Genomic DNA, 22,031 nt, shown 5'->3' on the forward strand with positions numbered 1-22,031 from the left:
CACTGTAATGTGAATAGCAGACCTTAAAGAATTAATTATATAATTAACTACTTAATTACAACTATCATCAGTGCTATGAAGGCTATAGGGAGCCAAAGTAAATATGACTTAATCAAGTTCAGAAAAGGGTGGGAGAGGCAGACCATGCGAAGTCACAGATAGTTTTCCTGAAGAAAGACACTTAAAATTAAGATGCAAAGATTGAGTAGGAGTAACCATAAAAGGAATAAGGGGAAGGAATCTAAGGAGAGAGCAGATACATGTGAAAGCCTTAAGGCAGAAGGAAAAAAGATGTGCTTGAGAAACTAAAACCAATGGTGTAAGAGAGGATAAATAACAAGAAATCACCTATTTCTGCCTGTGACTAGAGACACAGACAGGAACAAGTAATTCACGCTCTTGTTAAGAATTCTGAATTTTATCCCAGGAGGAACGGAAAATCACACATAAGCATTGGGAAGTAAGAAATCATCTTAGGTATATGGATGTTTAACACATTATCCTGCCTCTCTTTAAGGGTCTGGAAGCCAGCATTAGCCAAACACACTAAAGAATCAAATGAATGCATTCTGCTAATCTTACCTAGAAGTTACAGGGTCTGGCTGTTCCACCAAGTTAGAAAACTTAAAACACACACACACAACACAATTAACAGAGGTCAGAAAATCTCAGTGAACTCAGTTCTAAAACTACTAGATAATCTCAGCATCTTATACTGAGATTTGGGTATTATCTTTTGGACCTTAAGTAATTTGTTTTCTAATCCCTCTGAGAATTTAAAAGGTGAACACTATATAATTGAAACTCATAAAATGCTGCATTAAAAAAATATGGCCGGGCACAGTGGCTCACACCTGTAATCCCAGCACTTTGGGAGGCTGAGGTGGGTGGATCATGAGGTCAGGAGTTCAAGACCAGCCTGGTCACGATGGTGAAACCCCGTTTCTACTAAAAATACAAAAATTAGCCAGGCACGGTGGTGGGTGCCTGTAATCCCAGCTACTTGGGAGTCTGAGGCAGGAGAATCGCTTGAACCTGGGAGGTGGAGGTTGTAGTGAGCTGAGATTGCGCCACTGCACTCTAGCTTGGGCAACAAAGCAAGACTCTGTCTCAAAAAAAAAAAAACAAAATTTAAACTTTAAAACTGTACCATAATTTAAATACATTCAAGTGATTCTTTAAAATTTTGAAGGTTTATGAATTAAATTTTCTTATATAGAAAAAATTTCTGTTATACACATAGCCACCCTCCATAATATATATTGAATAATTTTTACAAATTGATTTTTTAAAGGCCTAATCCATAGAAGTTGAAATGGCTCCTCTCTTCCCTTACCCACAAAAATGCCTTTTATATTTAAATAAATTTTTACCTGTAATGGCATTCTCAAAAGTTCTGGAGTCTGAAATTCCAACATATTCTGGAATCGGAGTCTACTGAACAGACGAAAACAAATTCCAGGTCTACATCGCCCTGCCCTTAAAAATAAAATACAAGATTATGACTCAAACAAGGAATAAAGGCTACAATAAACTGNAATTTACACTTTAAAACTGTACCATAATTTAAATACATTCAAGTGATTCTTTAAAATTTTGAAGGTTTATGAATTAAATTTTCTTATATAGAAAAAATTTCTGTTATACACATAGCCACCCTCCATAATATATATTGAATAATTTTACAAATTGATTTTTTAAAGGCCTAATCCATAGAAGTTGAAATGGCTCCTCTCTTCCCTTACCCACAAAATGCCTTTTATATTTAAATAAATTTTACCTGTAATGGCATTCTCAAAAGTTCTGGAGTCTGAAATTCCAACATATTCTGGAATCGGAGTCTACTGAACAGACGAAAACAAATTCCAGGTCTACATCGCCCTGCCCTTAAAAATAAAATACAAGATTATGACTCAAACAAGGAATAAAGGCTACAATAAACTGTAAACACAATGTGATTTAGGAAAGAGAAAAATGATCCAGGATCAGGACACCTGAGTTTAAATCCTTATTCTCTTTCTTATCCTCTATGAATCATTTTGGAAAGCACTTCACTAATCTGGGACTCAATTATTTCGTAGACAGTGAGATTCACGAATGACACCTACCTGATATATCTTGTAGGGCTATGGTAAAAATCAAAAGAAATAGCATACATATGAAAGTGAGCAAAAAACCAAGCATGAATGAATACTGGTAATTTAAATTCAATCAATTTTACTGAGCTTATATCAACCACTGTGTTCAGGCCCAGTGATTAGAGTTGTACAAACTATGCATTACACAGCTCCAGGGGAATGCCATTTATCCTGTCATCATAAAGACTTGTATAATATTCTATGAAGCAGCAGGAAAATACCTGGAAGAAAAGCAGTCTCCTAAAATCACCCAAAGTCACTACATCAGCTAATGGCAGGGCTAGCCATGCTAAAGGATAGAGATATAGAAATATTCTTGCCTTCATGGAGCTCACAACCCAGATAGGCAATCATCACTATACCACATTATAAGTGCTATAAAATCTGACATTATTGATCAACTCTTTCCTTCATCAAATACAAAAGGACTTCAAAAAGTTTGTGGAAAATGGAATTAAAAGAGAAAAAAAATAAAATTTCGCAATGATTAAGTTCAAGACACTTTTGTAACTAATGACAGCAGCCATTTAGTCCTCCCTAAAGAACTGAAGGTCCAGGGAATGTAATTATGTCAATGAAGTTTTACATTATTACCCTAAGAAAAATGGGAGTCCTTTATAGGTATTTTAAGATTAGAAAATAAAAAGAATTCAGAAGAAGCCAAGCCAGGACTATAAGGTAGAATGCCTAATGATTTCCCACCAAAACTCTCATAAAACTGCCCTTGAGAGGAATGAGCAGGAGCAGTGCTGTGGTGGAGAAGGACTTTCTAATGAAGCTTTCCTATGGGTTTTTCTGCTAAAGCTTTGGCTAACTCTCTCAAAACACTGTCATAATAAGCAGAAGTTACTGTTCTTTGGCCTTCCAGAAAGACAATAAGCAAAATGCCTTGCGTATCCCAAAAAACTGTTGCCATGACCTCCAGTCTGCTTTTGCTTTGACTGGACCACTTCTACCTGTTGGTAGACACTACTTTGATTGTGCTTTGTCTTCAGGATCATACTAGTAAAGCCATAATTCATCTTCTGTTACAATTCTTCCATGAAATGCTTCAGGATCTTGCTTCCAATTGTTTAAAATTTCCATTGAAAGCTCTGCTCTTGTCTGCAGCTGATCTAGAAGCGATGGTTTTGGCACCTATCAAGTGGAAAGTCTGCTCAACTTTTAATTTTTCAGTCAACATTGGGTAACCTGAACCAACTGTGATGTCTATAGTGTTGGCTATTTTTGTGCTGTTAATTGTTGGTCCTCTTCAACTAGGGCACAAATGAGACTTTTTTTTCCTCGTAAATTGACATGGATGGTCTGCTGCTATGGGCTTTATCTTTAATATCATCTTGTCCCTTCTTAAAATGAGTTATCCATTTGTAAACTGCTGATTTCTTCAGGGCACTGTCACCATAAATGTGCTATTTGCTCTTACTTCAACTTTAGAAGAATTCATGTTGCTATTATGGGGCTTTTTTCAAACTGATGTCTTATCTTTCTTAGTGCTTTAAATGAGATCCTGTTCAGATATGTTATAACAAGTTAATATGAGTTTATTTTGGTGCAAAAAAATGTTGAACTCCATGCATAATTTTTATATAAGATGTATTTTCCATAAAGTTTTTGAAGGCCCCTTATACTTCCCTACACTATTCCCTTCAGCCTCTGACTTATCCAGGCTCCTCTGAGAGATTTCTACATTTGCCCAGTCCTTAAACGTTTATGGGTCCTCTGAAATTGAACCCTCAGCCATCTGTTCTTCTGATACTACCCTCTCCCCTGAAGTAACTTTAATTATATTCATAACTTCAATTTCTATCTGTATTATAGCTTCTTATCCTAATTCTAGGCCTACACTTCAGAAACTTCTTAGACAGCTCCACTTAGATTTTTTTTTTTTTTTTTTTTTTGAGACGGAGTCTTGCTCTGTCACCCAGGCTAGAGTGCAATGGCATGGTCTCGGCTCACTGCAGCCTCCGCCTCCCACGTTCAAGCAATTCTCCTGCTTCAGCCTCCCGAGTAGCTGGGATTACAGGCGCCCACCCCAACGCAGGGCTAATTTTTGTGTTCTTATTAGCAACAGGGTTTCACAGTGTTGGCCAGGCTGGTCTCGAACTGCTGACCTTGTGATCTGCCTGCCTCAGCCTCCCAATCCACTTAGATTTTCTACAGGCAACTCAAACTCAAAATAACCAAAAATTAATTATTCTCCCCAGTAAAAACACTCTTCCCGCACCCACCCCCATGCAGGGCTAACTTTTGTATTTTTATTAGAGACAGGGTTTCACAATGTTGGCCAGGCTGGTCTCGAACTGCTGACCTTGTGATCTGCCCGCCTCAGCCTCCCAATCCACTTAGATTTTCTACAGGCAACTCAAACTCAAAATAACCAAAAATTAATTATTCTCCCCAGTAAAAACACTCTTCCCATTTTCCCTATCTGACTATGGCACTACTGTTCAATTTTCTAAGATAGAAACCTGGATGACATCCTTAACTCCACTCTCTTCCTTACCCCTCACCCGCTACATACACAATCAATCACCAACATTACTTTCTTTAGTATCTCTTGAATTAATTATCTATTTATTTTTATTTCATCTCTACCTTATTATAGGAAAGTACTAATGAAGAAGCCTCCTACTGGGTCTTCCTACCATCATTTTTGTCTCTGCCAATCCATTCTTCAGAGAGCTGAACGGATACTATAATCATGTTATCCCATTGTTTATTTTTTTTAAAAAGAGAGAAAACTCAAAATGGTCCTTAAGAAGTTGTCCCCAACTTTCAGGTCATTTTTCACTATTCTCTAAACTAAATTCCATCCAAACATCCTTCCTATTCACTCTTGCCTTTAGGCAAATAAGTATACTTGGTTATACTTTCCCTCTGCCTTTTGGAAATGCCTTTCCACAGCTCCCCCTTCATTCACAATTGTCTCAGATTCAATCTTAACAATTCGGGAAACATCCAGTTGTACCACAGATAACACTGTATTAAAATTGCTTAATTTACTTGACTCCCATATGGACTGCAACATTTGCCCTACCTCCAGCTTTACCTATCAGGCTATGGTTTATTGATCACTGTATCCATAACACGTGCACAGGGAAAGCTTTTGATAAACATTTGTGGAAAAATGGCAATGAAAATTTTTACAGTTCTGGCCTTCATCTCCAATAATATATTATTTGTTATTTTATTTGTTTTTGAGACAGGGTCTGGCTCTGTTGCTCAGGCTGGAGTGGAGTAGTATGATCACAGCTCACAGCAGCTGCAGCCTCGACCTCCTAGGATCAAATTATCCTCCCACCTCAGCCTCCCAAGTAGGTAGGCCCACAGGCCTGTGCCACCACACCTAGCTAATTTTTAAATTTTTTGTAGAGACAAGGTCTCACTATGATGCCCAGGCTAGTCTCAGACTCTTAGATTCAAGTGATCCTTCCACCTCAGGCTCCCAAAGTGCTGAGATTACAAGCATGAGCCACCACACCCAGCCTTACCTACAATAATATACTATTAATAGCATATAAGTCCAGCTTAATGTATCAAGCCACTATTGGTCATAAGAAAACAATTGACATAACAACAACAAAGCCCTCATGGGCATTCTATGAAGTTACAAGGTAAAGAAATAATGCATATGAGTCTTCAGTATATGAAGCATTCTTTTAAAGTCAGCATTTCATGTTTTCTTGCTAATTATAATAAAATGCAAGATAATTACTGAAAAATGATATTAACGTTATCTTTTGAAAATTAAAAGTAACCCAAACACATAGCAAAATAACCAAATTACAAAAAAAAAAATTGTCTCCTTGCTCCAAGAGCCCCATAAATCCTCCTTCTCAGAGTTAATAACCATTCATTGTTTTTTAATGTTTCTCCCAGACTTCTCGATGCATTTGTGTCGAAATACATACACAAACATACATATATTTTTCTTACCACAAAAGATTACTAGATGCATGTTCTATATCCTTTCAATTAACAATGCATCCCGAAAACTCATTCCACATAAGAACACATAGATCTACATTTTTCCTTTTAACAGCTACTTAGAAAGCCACTGTGTGGCTACAATTTATTTAATCACTTCAGTATTGATGGACACCACACTGTTCCCAGACTTTTCATTATTATAAACAATGCTTCAAAGAGCAGTCTTAAACATACATGTTTGCACACATGCGCAAACATACTCAGGATAAATTATGAGAAGTGGAATCTACGGTGAAAGAGTAGATTTGGATAGTTTCAAATTACACTCTGGAGAAGTCACACCAATCTATACTCCCATCAGTAAAATATGAAAGTCTATTGTCCCATGTTTTTCCTCTATGTTGTACATACTGTTAAACATTTTCATCAATGCCCATCTGAGAGTCAAAAAAAAATCTCATTAATTTGCATTTATTTTGATACATATTAGGTAGTATATGTGAGGTTAATGTATTAGTAGGACATGCATATTTTTTATTTTGGTAAATTGCCTATTTGTGCCCTTTATCCATTTTAACTGGATAACTGGTCTTTAGTTGATTTCAAAGAGCTTTTTTATATGATAAGAAAATTAGCTCTTTGTCCTATATTGCATATGTTTAGACTTTTGGTTTTGTTTTTTAAGCTTCTTACATCTGAATGTACATTTAACTAGGCAAAAGTTTTAATTTTAACATAACCTAAATTCAACTTTTAAAGAAGTATTAAAATGGCTTGCTTTGCAAAATAATATAAAATTTTAACATGAAAACTATTATTTTATCAAAAGTGGAATATGTGATAAATGTGTAATACATACAAAAATGTTTCCATTTTACAGGCAATTGAATGAATATACATTAAATATACATTACCTGCCTTTCCGCTGTATGGCACTAGCTTTGGAAATCCATACCATTTTTAACATTGTAACAAAATTCAGAGCATCAAAGGATTTCTGTAATATTTAAACCATCTTTATGTTAGAATATAAAAGGTATTTAAAAGGTAATAGCAAGAAATGTTATCAACATATTTTAACGCGCCAAGTTTAATTCAAAGTCCTCTCTTGATTAAATAATTAAAACAGCAATACTGATTTTTAATAAACCCTGATTTTCTGATTACAAATACACTAAGAAAAAAGATTTAAAAACTAAACTCAGAAGAGCTGTAATAACTTTCCCATTCTGTGCTCTGCTATCTGTTGCTCTCTGCCACAGCTGGATAATGGCAGCCAGCTCTCATAAGACATCAAGATTGGAGAGAACTGATCTATTCCCTTGAGGTCATTTTCTATCAGATTTGCATCATTGTGGAGAATAAGAAGATCAAGGAAAGACATTTTCTGAAATACTTTTCAGGGACCTAACCTTGCGGAGTAAGAATAACAATCAATAACCTTATCCCAAAGAGAAATATTTTTAAACACTTCCACTTTACCTCCTGCTGAGCTACTAACAAAGTTAGCCGTACCTGAATATTACAAAGAAGAAAGGAAAAAAGAACCATAATTACCCACATACTTCTGCAAATAACCTATAGTGAAAATTTATTGTAGAGAAATACTTTAAAAAGAAATACAAGCCTAACTAGAACATATATTTCAGTCACTCGGTACTTATACTTTCCCTTTCATAAAATAACTGCATAGAGCAAATAAAAATGTTTGCATAATAGTTTATAAAATTTTTAGGAAACAAGCTTCTTATTTAGTTTTTAATATAACAGTTACATTTATTCATTTTGTATGTAAATAATTTTGACACTACCCAATGTTCAAATTTCAGTTATTTAATAAATAAATACACCTAAAGGAACTTTCTAAAATATTCAAAACCCACTTTATCCACTTTTAGGTAATTTTTAGGGCAATAAAATCTGAAATTTTCGTTGGCTCACCAATTAAGATTTTAAAGTAATGTACGATTATATAAAATAAAAATTTATCCCATCTTTAGAGCATTCAATTATAATGCATATGGCCAATTTTTATAATAAAATTTTATTTTCTATAAAATAATTCCTTCAAATTACATTGAAAACATTATAAGGCAATTAATTTTTTCACATTAAAAATGATGATTTATATTCACTAAATTTAGACATAATTTGCTTTCCACACATGAATAATATCTCTTCCCTTGAAAAATCAATTATCTTTCCCACTTTCATTTTTTCAGCGAATGTTATCTACCAAAAGTTAGGAACATGGACAATTGCTGGGCATTCCCGTACTAAAAGGAAATAAATGCCTTTTTTTTTATATCAAAGGTTGGCAAACTTTTTGAAAAGGGCCAAATAGTAAATATTTTAGGCTTTGAGAGGGTCTCTGTTACAAATACTCCAATCTGCCTTGCAGTGTGAAAGCAGCAGCCATAGAGAAAAGGTAAAAGCAGACGTAGCTAAGTTCCAGTGAAACTTTTTTTACGAAAGCAAGTGTTAAGTCCAATTTAGCTGCTGGTTATCCCATGGTTTATCTATTTCTTTGCTTTCTTTCAGCATGGTTCACTTGAGCTGAGTATCTTTTGAACACCTGCTATAGGTGAGGCACTAAAGATTTAATAGTCAACAAGGACATAATCCATGTCCATATGCAGAAGGAAAACATAAAAAATATGTAATCAAATTCCCATATTGTGTGACAACATTTTCACTGTAACTAACCAAACCCTTTATTTTCTTCCAAGTATTTGGTAGGCAGAGAAACATTTTGTATGCTTAGTTAAAATAACAAAATTGATTCTATATACTGAATTATTTAAGGCAGAATATTTAGTAAAATCAATATTTAGTATGTTAAATTTATCTAGAACCAGACATTTTTCTTAAATTCTGCTTATAAAAGCACGTGCTGGTCCAAGCTGTCTTGAGTAGTGGTAAAATTAAAAGAAAAATAACTAAATAATAAATAAAAGCATTTGTTGAAGTAGAACTTAATCTTCTCCATTTAAGTAAAACTACAACTTACGCATACATACCTCTTTCACCTTACCAGAATCAATAACAAAGACAACATCATTGACTGTGATGCTGGTTTCAGCAATATTGGTGGAAAGGATCTGCAACAAGATATTACTTTAAAGTTAATATAAAAACAGAAAAAATAACTAATAAAAATGTTAAAAGGAGATTTTATGAAGCTTACTATTTTCGAACACCTGCAGGTGGGTTTTTTAATACTTTCTTTTGATCAGATGTTTGCATGTTTGAATGAAGCATAAAAACTTGATATCTGTTGACAATGAAAAGAGAAAATATACCCTAGGACCTGTCCGTTATTTTAAGCAACAGACATAAGGCTTTAGCCCTTACCTATGTGTACTGTCAGCAAACCGCTTGTCATCAAACAGGATGCGATCTCTCAGTCCAACAATTTCATCATATCCAGGCAGAAAAATTAGTACTGCACCTTGGGGAAGAATGACTTTTTAATATTAAATCTCACTATGAAATCAGATGCAATCAACAGAATTATAAAAATCTGTATCACGTTTTCATGTACTGGTAAACTACAAGATGACATGAGATTATTTGCTTATTACTATCAATGCAATTATATAAAAATTTGTATACTTAAAATATTAATTCTTGAAGTATATATTTTGCTCCAGTTCTTTTAGACAACACTTATTTACCAGCATCACAACTATGGCAGATATTGTATAGAAGATGCATAATCAAATCCAAGTCTACTTTTTCATCATCGAAACTATGATGATAAGCTTTCAGGAGCTCTCTGTCTTCAGCACTGAGGTCACTTCCATTTGTTTGAACCAGAGAACTTTCATCCAGATTTCCAAATCCAGGGAAACCCAAAAAAAAAAAAAAAAAAAAAAGACGAAGTCAATTTCTATTAAAAAGAGTAATCCTTAGGTCCTTCAAATTTCCAATATTCCCTAAGGAAGCTAAGGTAAGTGACACTTAATGTCCTAGCTATAATATGATCTTGATTTCAAGCACATTATTCAAAGTAAAATTTGGCAATGAATGCTTTTAGAAAAACACAATCTGAAGGCATTTCTCCAAAGTAAATATATAAATGGCCTATAAGCACATGAAAAGACGTTCAACATCATTAGCTGTCAGGGAAATGCGAATCAAAACCACAATGAAATACCACTTCACACCCACTAGGATGACTACAATCAAAAAGACAGACGATAACGTGTTAGAGAGGGTGTGGAGAAATTTACACCCTCATGCATTGCTGGTGGAAATGTAAAATGGTAAAGCTGCTTTGGAAAACAATGTGGCAGTTCTTCAAAAGGTTAAACATAGAGTTACCATATGCCCCAGCAATTCCACTCCTAGGTGTATATATAAGAGAAATGAAAAAAATATATCCACATAAAAATTTGTACACAAATATTCATACCAGTATTATTCATAGTCACAAAGTAGAAACAACCTGAGTGTTCATCAATTGACAAATATACAAACAAACTTTGGTATATCCATAAAATATGTATTAGTCATAAAAAGAACGCTACAACATGGGTATTTTATGCTAACTGAAAAAAGCCAATCACAAAAACCTCATATCACGATTCCATTTATATAAAATGTCCAAAACAGACAAATCTGTAGAAACTAGAAGTATATTAGTGGTTGGTCTAGAGCTGGAGGAGGCTTAAGAGAGTTGAGGTGGGAACAGGGAGAGATACTTAATGGGTACAAGTTTCTTTTTGTGGTGATGAAACTGTTCTAAAATTGATTGTGGTGATGATTGCATAAGTCTGTGAATATAAGAAAAACCATCAAATTGTGCACCCAAATGGGTGAATTACATGGTATATTAATTATATCTCAATAAAACTGTTAAAAACCACAAACTTTCAGCTATCATTTATATTTTCTTAATAGGCTGTGTCTAATTGTTTACTATTATAAACAATATTTTGATGTATAGTTCACATTTTTAAAAAACTCAATAGGCACCAACTTAACATGACTGTTAGAAAATTCTATACTAACAGCAGGTTGATTATGCTATTTTCCAAAAGCAAGAATCAATATAAATTACTGAAATAAATGCCTTGCTTCTTCATCTTATAGGTAAAAATGTAAACTATTGCTATCACTAGTAATTATCAACAGAAGTTCTAGGAAGTTCAACTAAATCCAATCTCTCTTAAAGAATTTAGCAGAAAAATAATATAAGACTGTTTTCAATGGGAAAAATATTAAACTTCTACAACTTAATAATTGGCTCTTGTAAATTTTTTATTATACTTTAAGCTCTGGGATACATGTGCAGAACGTGCAGGTTTGTTACATAGGTATACATGTGCCATGGTGGTTTGCTGCACCCATCAACCCGTCATCTACATTAAGTATTTCTCCTAATGCTATCCCTCCCCTATCTCCAATCCCCCAAGAGGCCCTGGTGTGTGATGTTCCCCTCCCCGTGTCCATGTGTTCTCAGTTCTTGTAAATTTTAAGATCTACTTTAAAACACTTTAAGTTTATTGTTTTTTAATTTTTAACACATAAATGAAGAAGACATTATATTCTGTTTAAAGCTATAACCTTTGGATATAAATTATCAATAATCCAGTAAACATAATAATATATTTAATTTTAAATACCTGAAATTTATAATTGATAATATCATGATCTATCAAATAAAAAGAAAGCCCAGTTAGCCAGGACAATTAAAATATTATCCAGATAAATGCTTCACCTGGTAACCTGTAGTATCTAGTGAGTTTTACTTAACACCATAAGAATGTCTGGAACATTCAAAGTGTTAACAATAAAAGGACTGCAAGTTCTGGATGCTATTATTGAAATGACATCTAAACCTACTATATCAGAAATAGCATTTAAACCTATCAAGAATTTTGAGACTCAATGTCACAATTAATTTCAAACATTTATTTCTTCTAATGTCTGAGACTACATTTCCAGTTCCACATCTATAAAATTAAGTACAAAAACCCAGGTAAAATAAAACATTTTATATGTTCTTGAATAACAGATATTTTAATATATTTTAACTTCAGGCTCCACTGTTTTCTTTTTTGAGTCTCTAAAGGTTGAAAACAGAAGCTATCAATGTATTATACAATATATTATATATTCAAAATTTTCTTTAAATATCTGAATGCTTCATAAATTGTTTAAATATCTAATCTAAATTTACCTAAAATCTCTATCTAAAAGACAGTTAATTGATTGGTTTTACAGGATTCCCTTGTGATTTTTTTTTTGTTAAATCAAAGCAATACATATACATAGTGTTAATAAATAGTTTTATAGAAGTTATAACAAAAATTCCTAGTCACACTGCTTAGAACTATTCTACTGTTTTAGCCATTTTAGCACTTGCTGTCATATTTCTAAGCAACACGCATTTTCTGCTATTTATTGTTTTAACAACGTAGTCATTATCTGTGAACCTCCAACTAATGAAAAATGAGGTTACCACTTCCACTTCCCTACACTTTCCACCCACACCAGTTCCTACAATTTTTGTAAAATCTTCATTCAGTCTTTACTTTACTATGACTGGGTAAACATTCACTGTTTAGCCTAATAATATACTATGATTATACCTCCTTTCTTAACTTTTGTTTTCCTAGAGTAACAACTGTCTAATTTTATTTGCTTAGTTTTCTGTGATCTGATAGTAATTCTTCCCAAATTATCTAACAGATTCATAAAGCTTTTTAATATGATTGAAAATGCCAGGTAAATTTTTACCCCACAGAGACCTCCCTCTAGAGCCCCACATCTTCTGTTCCTATGCGATCAGGCTTACTAGACACTGGTGTCATCAAAACAATCCTCTCTACCAGCATCCTGAGCATTCCTTTCACCTATCCCCTGTGCTGTACCTACCTGTTTTTTTCCCCCCATTTTTTGTTTTTGTTTTCACTTCTTTTTTGTGAAGCACATTCTGTAACAGTTTCCTAATAAAGGAGTAGATAGGAAGCAAATTTTCTTATCTTTTTTCTACAATTTTCCAACTCTGTAAGCAATTTTCTAAACTTTATCTTGTAACTCTTTTTTCTGCTATCATATTTTTAATTTATAAGAATTATTTCTTATTTATTCATTCATTCACAAATATTCACTGCACATCTACTACATCTAGATGCTGTTCTTGAACAAGCAGACGATAAGCTTACTACATTCTAGTAGGGAGAAGAGACAGATAATAAATCAATAAAACAGTGAACAAGTAAATTATATAGGGTATTAGAGGGTGGCAGGGCTTGTGGAGAAAAGAGAATCATAGAATAGGTTAAAGAGGATGGACAGTGCGGGCGGGGGTTAGACTGTAATATAATAGGGCAAATTTGGGTAGGTCTCATGAAGACAAAATCTGAACAAAGATTTGTGTTCTGTTCCTTTTGATAGCACACAGTTTTATTTCATGAATGCAGTATCTTTTACTATAGGTTTGTATTATAAGTTTTCTCTTTGATAATGGATTTTCTTTTACTGCTTCACTCAAAGGCCACTGAATGTGCCTCTGAGTTCCAAAGCTAAAATGAGTTGTTTCTCTACGGCACTGTGAGTTTTCCTAGTTCTGCTAAGTCAATCAATTAGCTATCTATCATCCCAAAATTAACATCTTCTATCAGTTGCCCTGTCCTCTTCCATTCTCTTTGAATTTGGTTTACACCTTTTAAATTCCTTTATATTGCTTCATTGTCATTTTAGTGAGGTTTTGGGAAATGTAAAAGGTTTGAGAAAATGCAGAGATAAATACTTATGTCGTATCTACCATGTTTAATTGGAAATCCCTCTTCTGATTTCTTAAAATAAAATTTAATATACCATGGTAGATCAGACAGAAAATTTCCTTAGAATTACAAAAAAAATCTCTGGATAAAAGACTATAAATGGTCTATATTTGCATAGTCCATAATTTGTATGGTGAAGCTCTTTTAAAGAAGGTAGAATTAATTTAAAATAGTATCAAGTTTTACCTGTAAGATTCCAGAAGATCCACAATTTCAGTCTGCCCAAAGTGTTTAGCCCAATCCAATGCCATCCTGCCAAAATTCAAAAGATATATAAAAAAAATGTCATCAAAATTGTAAAACTGGTTCATGACCAGCCTGGGCAACATCAAGACCCTGTCTTTTCAAAAAACTTGTTAAATAAATAAGATAAATTATAGTTAAAAAACAAGTCATTCAAAATTATTAACTCATTAAAACAGAAATTCACCAGCAATTATTACACAATAGTTTTTAATATAAAGACAAACATAAGAAATCAAAAAAGATATGTGTAGCTATACAAAGATATATGAAGAATCAATGTAGTTTAAAATTACCAGCCATTTGATGCTTTACTATGGACATTGGCTCCCATACTAATTAACTGTTCTACTTGACTTGCAAAGCCACGTCCTGCGGCAACCATCAGAGCTGTTGCACTGGTTTCACTATGTCTGTAATCAACTAAAAAAAGGAAAAGATAAATACAACTTAAATTTCCAAACTACTTAAAACCATTTTCACTGTTTTAAAAAATTTGAAATAGCAGAATTGAGTGTCAGGATAATTAGCCTGAGACTTGCTCCTTAACTACATAATGACAGCACTATGTAACACTTAACTTAGATGATCTACAGCAATCTGTTATGATACGTCTAGTGTACATAGAATAAAGACTGTTGGTTGGAAGGTAGGAGAAAGAAAGATCATGGTTAAACTGTTTTACGCTCATCTACATGATTTCAACAGAAAAGGAAAGCTATTTGTTTACCAAATGACAAGATATAATTAAATAATTTAAAAGTTAATTTTCATCAGTAACTAGTAATGAATACTTAAAAGCTTCAAATGCAAAGTTTGAGACAATGTTTTGTTGTTATTTTACTTTGCTTTTAATCCCCCATTCCAGGCTATTTTGTAAGATGCTTAATGGGATTAACACTGACAGAAAGTTTATTTCCCATAAAACCCTTACATTAGAAAAATAATTAAAGTTCTATTGAAGTTTCTTCCTAGAATATATTTCTCAAGCAATTCAATATAATTGCTTAGCACTAATTTGCTTAAATTACAAAATTGGTAATTTCAGAAAGATTTCATGAAAAAAACCCTCCATAGTAAAATTTAAGATAACTACAAAAGGAAATTTTTAATCTTGGATACACAGTATGTATACCCAATTATCTTCTATTCAATAAACACTCTGAAACATGGTACCCATTATCAATACAAATCAGTGTTCTTTTAAAGTGGGGCAGAGATAAGAAAATTGCCTCAGCTTTTTTTTCAAGACCTTTTTTTTAGAACAAGTTTTATGTTCACAGCAAAACTGAGAGGAAAATACAAGTATACCCCATATGTCCCTTGCCTTCACACATGCATAGCCTCCCCCATTATCAACATCCCCCACCAGAGTGGAACATTTGTTACAACTGATGAACTTACACTGACACATCAACCAAAGTCCATAGTTTACATTAGGATTCACTCTTGGTTTTGTGCATTCTATGGATTTGAACAAATATATAATGGCATGTATTTTTATTTTGCTTTGGGGTTTGTTATTTAGGGTGGGTTTGTTGTTATCGTGGTTTCCGCTTTGTATTTTTAAAAGCACAGATAGCCATACCTTACTCCAGGACTCAGATTCAATAAGTCGGGGATGGTCAGGCATTTTAAAAGATTAATTTATTTTTATCTGTACTCATTGTATGAAAATTACTTCTTCAACTGAATATTCAATCCATGGCCTTGGAGAATAGTATCAAACTGTGTGTATTTTGAGCACAAGGGTATGAATAAATGTGAAACATTTAAAACATTTTTAACACTCCTCCCTTCAAGAGGTGGAGCCTAATTGCCTTCTCCCTGACCATAAATTGGACTAAGTGACTCATTCTAACAAACAGAATAATGTGAAAGAGGTGGTGTGCAACTCTGGAGACTAGGTCATAAAAAGTAACTACAACTTCCTGCCTGCTCTTTTTCTTTCTCTCTTGAATCACTCTCAGAGAAGCCACACAGGAAGAATAAGGCAGCCCTACTGAGAAGGACAGTTGACAAGAACTCACGGCTATTCTGCCAACAGCCAGCAACAAACTGGGGCCCCTTGCCAAAAGCTATGTAAGTGAGGCTTCTCAAAAGCAGACCCTCCAGCCCCAACAAACCTTCAGATTAATGCAGCCCCTACCAACAGTTTAACAGCAACCTCTTGAGAGACTTTGGAGCCAGACCACTTAGCTAAACCACTCCCAGATTCTCGACTCTCAGAAACTATGTGAGGTAATAAATGTTTCAGGCTTCTAAGTGTTAGAATCATTTGTAATGTAGCAATAGATGACTAGTACAGTAAGTATGACAGAGAATGTCAAGTCTTAACTGATTATTATCTGCTTCTACACGATCATGGGGAAAATGATGGTACTAAAAAGAAATCTATGAAGCCCAGAGTTTCCTAAATCATATGACATATTTTCAGTTCTGGTTCAAATCAAGGGTTGAGATTTTAGAAATGAAATAAAAAGATGAGGAGTGAATGATTGAGCTACTATAACATTTTAGTTTTCCTCACATGGCTTAAGACATTAGAATATGGGACTCTGGGAAATGTACAAACTAAACTGTACATAAGAGCAGAAGAGAGACCTGAGCCTACAAAGGATGACCATTATCAAATTTATAGTCTAGTATTCACTAAAGAAATATCAGGAAGAAAGCTAAGGATAATACTTAAGTACTTAAAATGCATCATAAATATTTTAAAGCCACTGTTTTCAGAATTTAAATTCCTTAACTTTCAAGTAAGATTGCTAAACTCTTCAGAGTATATATTTTTTAAATAATGGAAAAAGAAAGAATGCCAGAAAACTGGAGACGAACAAATATCTACACTTTCAAATCCAAAAAGTTACTTTTAAAAATGGACATCAATTATTTTTCAAAAAATCAATAAGACACAGTGGCTCAGGTCTGTAATCCCAGCATTTTGGGAGGCAAAGTTGGGCAGGTCGCTTGAGCCCAGAAGTTCAAAACCAGCCTGGCCAGCTCTTCAACAAAAGAGATACAGGTTTTGCAGATGAAATGAAGTATTCAGTTTGGGGCATATTAGAAATATCTAAATCCAAAGCTCTGGAAGCTGAGGTGGGAGAATCACCTGGGCCCAGAAGTCAAGGCTGCAGTGAGCCACAATCGCACCACTGCACTCCACCCTGGGTGACAGAATGAGACCGTTTCAAAACAAAACAAAACAATGAACTTTGAAAAGCAAATCACTAGGAGCCAACACACATTTACAAAGAGAATAAAGAAAGTCAAAAACTCCTCATTTATTTTTTAAGAAGTTAGACTAGAAGATGTGTAGGATTATAACTGCTTGAACAACCACACCCAAATATTGACCTAAAGTCCCTTGTAGCATACCACATGCTTGATAATTGACTCAGGCACCTCAAATTAATAAACAGAGAAAGCTTATTAATGTAATAGATAACAATTAGAATTTTTTAAAATTGTTAAACAGAAAAAATGGGCCAAATCTAACTTTAAGATAAAATTTATAATGAATAAACAGAATGTCTCAAGCTCAAAAAAAGTCAAAACAAGTACATGATGATTAAAAAATTTAATAAAATCATAGGTTTAAAAAAAGAACTAAAAATTTCAAAAACAACATGAATCAATAAGACAATGGGGTTGGCTGGATTAATGTAAGTAAAGAGTAGAAGGTTTTAGGCTAAGATGATTACTAAGAACTGGGTACTATGCTTTTTAAAAGGGATAAAACAGAACATATCCAGAGAAGATGGACCAGGGAAGGAGAGAACCAGATATCATGTTACAGTAAAGAATAGTTGAAGTAATAGGTATAGTCAGCCCAAAAAACAAAAAATTTAAAGGAAAAAGAATAACCATATTCATATACCTGGAAGTCTGTCAAGTATAAATACATGTGACCACTCCAGAAGCAGAAAAAAGGCAAATGCCATGTAGTTAGATTTCACATCAACATACTAAAAAGTTAACTACTGAAACAATTCAAAAGAAAGGTAGTGAACTTCCTGTCACTAAACATGTTCCAACAGATTATCATGTGGTAAAGATGCTTAAAAGTAATATCATTATTTGGCTGGGTGCGGTGGCTCATGCCTGTAATTCCAGCACTTTGGGAGGCCGAGGCAGGCAGATCAAAAGGTCAAGAGATCAAGACCATCCTGGCCATCATGGTGAAACCCCATCTCTACTAAAAATACAAAAAAATTAGCTGGGCGAGGTGACGCACACCTGTAGTCCCAGCTACTCAGGAGGCTGAGCCAGGAGAATCACTTGAACCTGGGAGGCAGAGGTTACAGTGAGTCAAGATTGCACCACTGCACTCCAGCCTGGTATAGAGTGAGACTCTTGTCTCAAAAATAACGATAATAATAATAATATCATTATTCAACAACGATTTTTCAGCACTTAATAAACGATGAACCTCTGGTGATACAGAGATAAGTAAAACTGACAAAGTTTCTGCCCTCATGTAGTTTTCATTCTATAGATGAAATAGGTAATGAAAAATAAAAAATACATGACAGGTAATGAAAGTACAATAAAGATTAATAAAGCAGGGTAAGGAGATATAGTGAGAAAGGGGTACAATTTTAGTAAGGTGATCAGAAAAGGCCTCTCTGAGAAGGCAGTATGTAAGCAGAGACCTAAATAAGTAGGCATTGGGCCGTGTGATTACCAGTGGAGGTAGTTTTCTAGGCATAGGAAACAACAAAACAAAATCTCACAGAAGGGAATGTGTTGGCAAACATGAAGAATATCAAGAAGACAAGTGTGTCTAGGCACAGTGAACAAGGAGGAGAGTGGCAGAAGATAAGATCAAGAAAGCAGCCAGAGGCCTAATCATGGAAAGGACTCTGACTTTCATCCACAGTGTAACTGGAAGCCTGGGAGAGTTGAGAACAGGTAAGTGGAATGATCCAATTTCCTTTATGAAAGGATCAATCTTACTTTTCTGTGGAGTACAGACTGCAGTAACATAAAAACAGAAATGGTTAACGGGCTACTGTAATAGTCCAGAAGAGAGGCTGGCTTGGACTAGAGGAGTGAAATGTACAGTAGGGGAAATGAAATGTGGTCATATTCCAGATTTATTTTCGAATGCAAAGTAAACAGGATTTGCTAATGAATTATATGTGCAATGTGACAGTAGACTTTCTGTATGCTTTGCTGCCTTAGCAACTAGGTGAATGATAGTTATCATTTACTGAAAAGGGAAACACATAAAAAGTGCAGGTTGAGAGGAAGATATGTAGGGAGGGGATCAGAAGTTGTTTGAGGCATATTTAATTTTATTCACCTAACAGACATCCAATTGGAGATAACAAGTGATCGGGTATATTTAAGTCAGGGGGTAGGTAAGGTCTGGAAATGTAAATTTAGGGGTCATTTAAAATAGATATTTAAAGCAATGACAATTTGAGATCCCCTTAAGGAGTAAGTATAAATAGAATTAAGGTCTTAAGGATTGAGACCTAGGAAATTTCATATTTACAGGTCAGAAAAAAAGAAAAAGATCTTGCCAAGAAAACCAAGAAGTCAGAGCCAGGGAAATAAGAAGAAAATAAGCCAAGTATGAAATACCAGAAGTTAACTGAATAAAATATTTCAAGAAGAAAGTAATCAATAATAATTACAATAATAATGCTGAGGGGTTTAGGTGAGAGAATAAATACTTGACATCTAAATTCTTTCCAAGGAAGGGAAAGACAAGAGTATATGCATAACACATACACATAAAAGCATTTTTGCACGTAATTGTCATGTAATCAAATAGCTCTTCAAACTACAATGGAGACATGAGCTTAAGAATCTCTGATTTAACACAGTATTTATTTCTACTATGCTATGCTAGTAAGAAGATCCTGATTTGTGCATTTGAAATAAAATAAATACTCCTAAAAAATAAAATTTTTGGTTGTGCAATTATTGGTAGTACATACATTTTGAATTAAACTATACTTCCACCATAAATAACTGCAAGGGTAAATTTTTAAAATTAAAATAAACTTACCACTAACATTTTCAGTTAAAATGAGATGAAAGACCTGAGCAAAGGCATCAATATCTTTATGTAGCCATATATCAGAAAGACAAGCATCCATTTCCTTTATTAACCATGGTTCAAGGCAATTCACATCTTTTCAGTCTACAAAAAAACAGTAAAATCATAAATTATCATAAATTACCTAACAATTTATGAACATTTGCTTGCAAAGAACATAAGATGACCACAATGGCCATAAGGACTACTAATCCTATGATACTATATAGCAAAGGCTTTCACATAAAAAAATTTCTCATTTCATCACAAACATTATCACTCACAACACGGTATCTTGTCCTTATACTCAGCTTTTATCTGAGAATGAGTTTGTCAACAAAGGACTATGATCCAGTCACAATGTTAATCGTGCTTCCAATATGATACTGTTAAATGCACATACACCTCAGTAGTTCTCTTTCCCAACTGCACATCAAGGGAAGTATCACCTGGAGCTTTTTAATACTGATGCCAGGTCCCACCCCAGAGCAAGTGCATCAGAATCTCTTGTTGGCAGGGTGTCAGATTCCACAGGGCTTTAAAAGCTCCTCAGGCGATAGAATGTATAGCCAGTCTTAAGAACCACAACACACAAGGTCAAAATGCTGTTTCATGACCCAAATAAGTCTACACTATATGTTTTTACATATAGCATGTTATAATCCTATAAACATATAGGATATATATCATAATATATATAGTATATTTAGTGTGCATATCCATAAAGATGTTAAATAACAATTTTTATTATCAATTTTAAAATATTCCTTAAAAGTACTTTTAAAAATTCATGTATAGTTCATTTGGATACATTACAACTTTAAACACTGGCAGAAAACTGCAAGCATATCTGCATTATATACAGTCACATGCTCAAAAAAAGGGTAAATTTTTCTTTAAAGAGTAGGAAGTTGCTCTGGAAAATTGGTTGTAGTCTAAAATAAACTAAGATAATTACCATTCAATTATGCAGTAAAAAATTATAATCTCTTGGCCGGGCACGGTGGCTCATGCCTATAATCCCAGAACTTTGGGAGGCCAAAGCAGGTGGATCATGAGGTCAGGATCACGAGACCATCCTGGCTAACAAGGTGAAATCCCGTCTCTACTAAAAATACAAAAAATTAGTCAGGCATGGTGGCGGGCGCCTATAGTCCCAGCAACTCGGGAGGTTGAGGCAGAAGAACGGCGTGAACCCGGGAGGCGGAGCTTGCAATGAGCAGAGATCACGCCACTGCACTCCAGCCTGGGCGACAGAGTGAGACTCTGTCTCAAAAAAAAAAAAAAAAAAGGTATAATCTCATAAAATGATCTTTAACCTACACAATTTTCACACAAAATATCAGTGGGAAACCAGGGAGATCATACCAGCTGACTGAAGACAGCATCACCACCATCATCCAATAAGTCATACTCGTCAGTCACATTTGGAACAGTTCTCTGCCTCTGAGATTCAGGCTTGAAAGTATTTTCTTGAGCTGAGTACCATTCTGTAAGTGTGGTTTGTTGTTTCTCTTCTAAATTAATTATCAAAGAAAGAATATGTAGACAAATCTTTTCCTTTTTGAAATGTATTCCTTTGTTTAAATAAATTATGTGAATCTGGTAGCTCTTAAAAGTTGGCCATATTCTGTAGTACTTTTAAAAAACATATTAAGAATATTCAATAAAAAATGTGTTATGCTGAAACACAAAGATACATGAAACTGCTTGAAAACTTCATCGATATGGTTAGGCTTTGTGTCTCCAACCAAATCTCATCTTGAATTATAATCCCCAGGTGTTGAGGGAAAGACCTGGTGGGAGGTGACTGGATCATGGGGGCGGTTTCCCCCATGCTGATCTCATGATAGTGAGTGAGTTCTCATGAGA

At 34.2% G+C, this 22,031-nt stretch overlaps 1 protein-coding gene across 1 annotated transcript in view; it reads right to left on the reverse strand.

Moving 5' to 3' along the window:
* YTHDC2 (YTH N6-methyladenosine RNA binding protein C2) overlaps window positions 1-22,031 on the reverse strand; it is an 80,922-nt gene that overhangs the window by 32,103 nt on the left and 26,788 nt on the right. The window contains 11 exon segments of the mRNA XM_017848444.1: window positions 1,781-1,886; window positions 6,983-7,065; window positions 9,089-9,185; window positions 9,256-9,342; window positions 9,423-9,519; window positions 9,746-9,913; window positions 14,040-14,116; window positions 14,404-14,530; window positions 20,130-20,255; window positions 20,444-20,477; window positions 21,528-21,676. Of these exon segments, the coding sequence (XP_017703933.1) occupies window positions 1,781-1,886; window positions 6,983-7,065; window positions 9,089-9,185; window positions 9,256-9,342; window positions 9,423-9,519; window positions 9,746-9,913; window positions 14,040-14,116; window positions 14,404-14,530; window positions 20,130-20,255; window positions 20,444-20,477; window positions 21,528-21,676 (1,151 nt within the window).

This window comes from Rhinopithecus bieti, unplaced genomic scaffold, assembly GCF_001698545.2.
Source record: "Rhinopithecus bieti isolate Rb0 unplaced genomic scaffold, ASM169854v2 scaffold_31072, whole genome shotgun sequence".
In the NCBI taxonomy this organism is placed as follows: domain Eukaryota; kingdom Metazoa; phylum Chordata; class Mammalia; order Primates; family Cercopithecidae; genus Rhinopithecus; species Rhinopithecus bieti.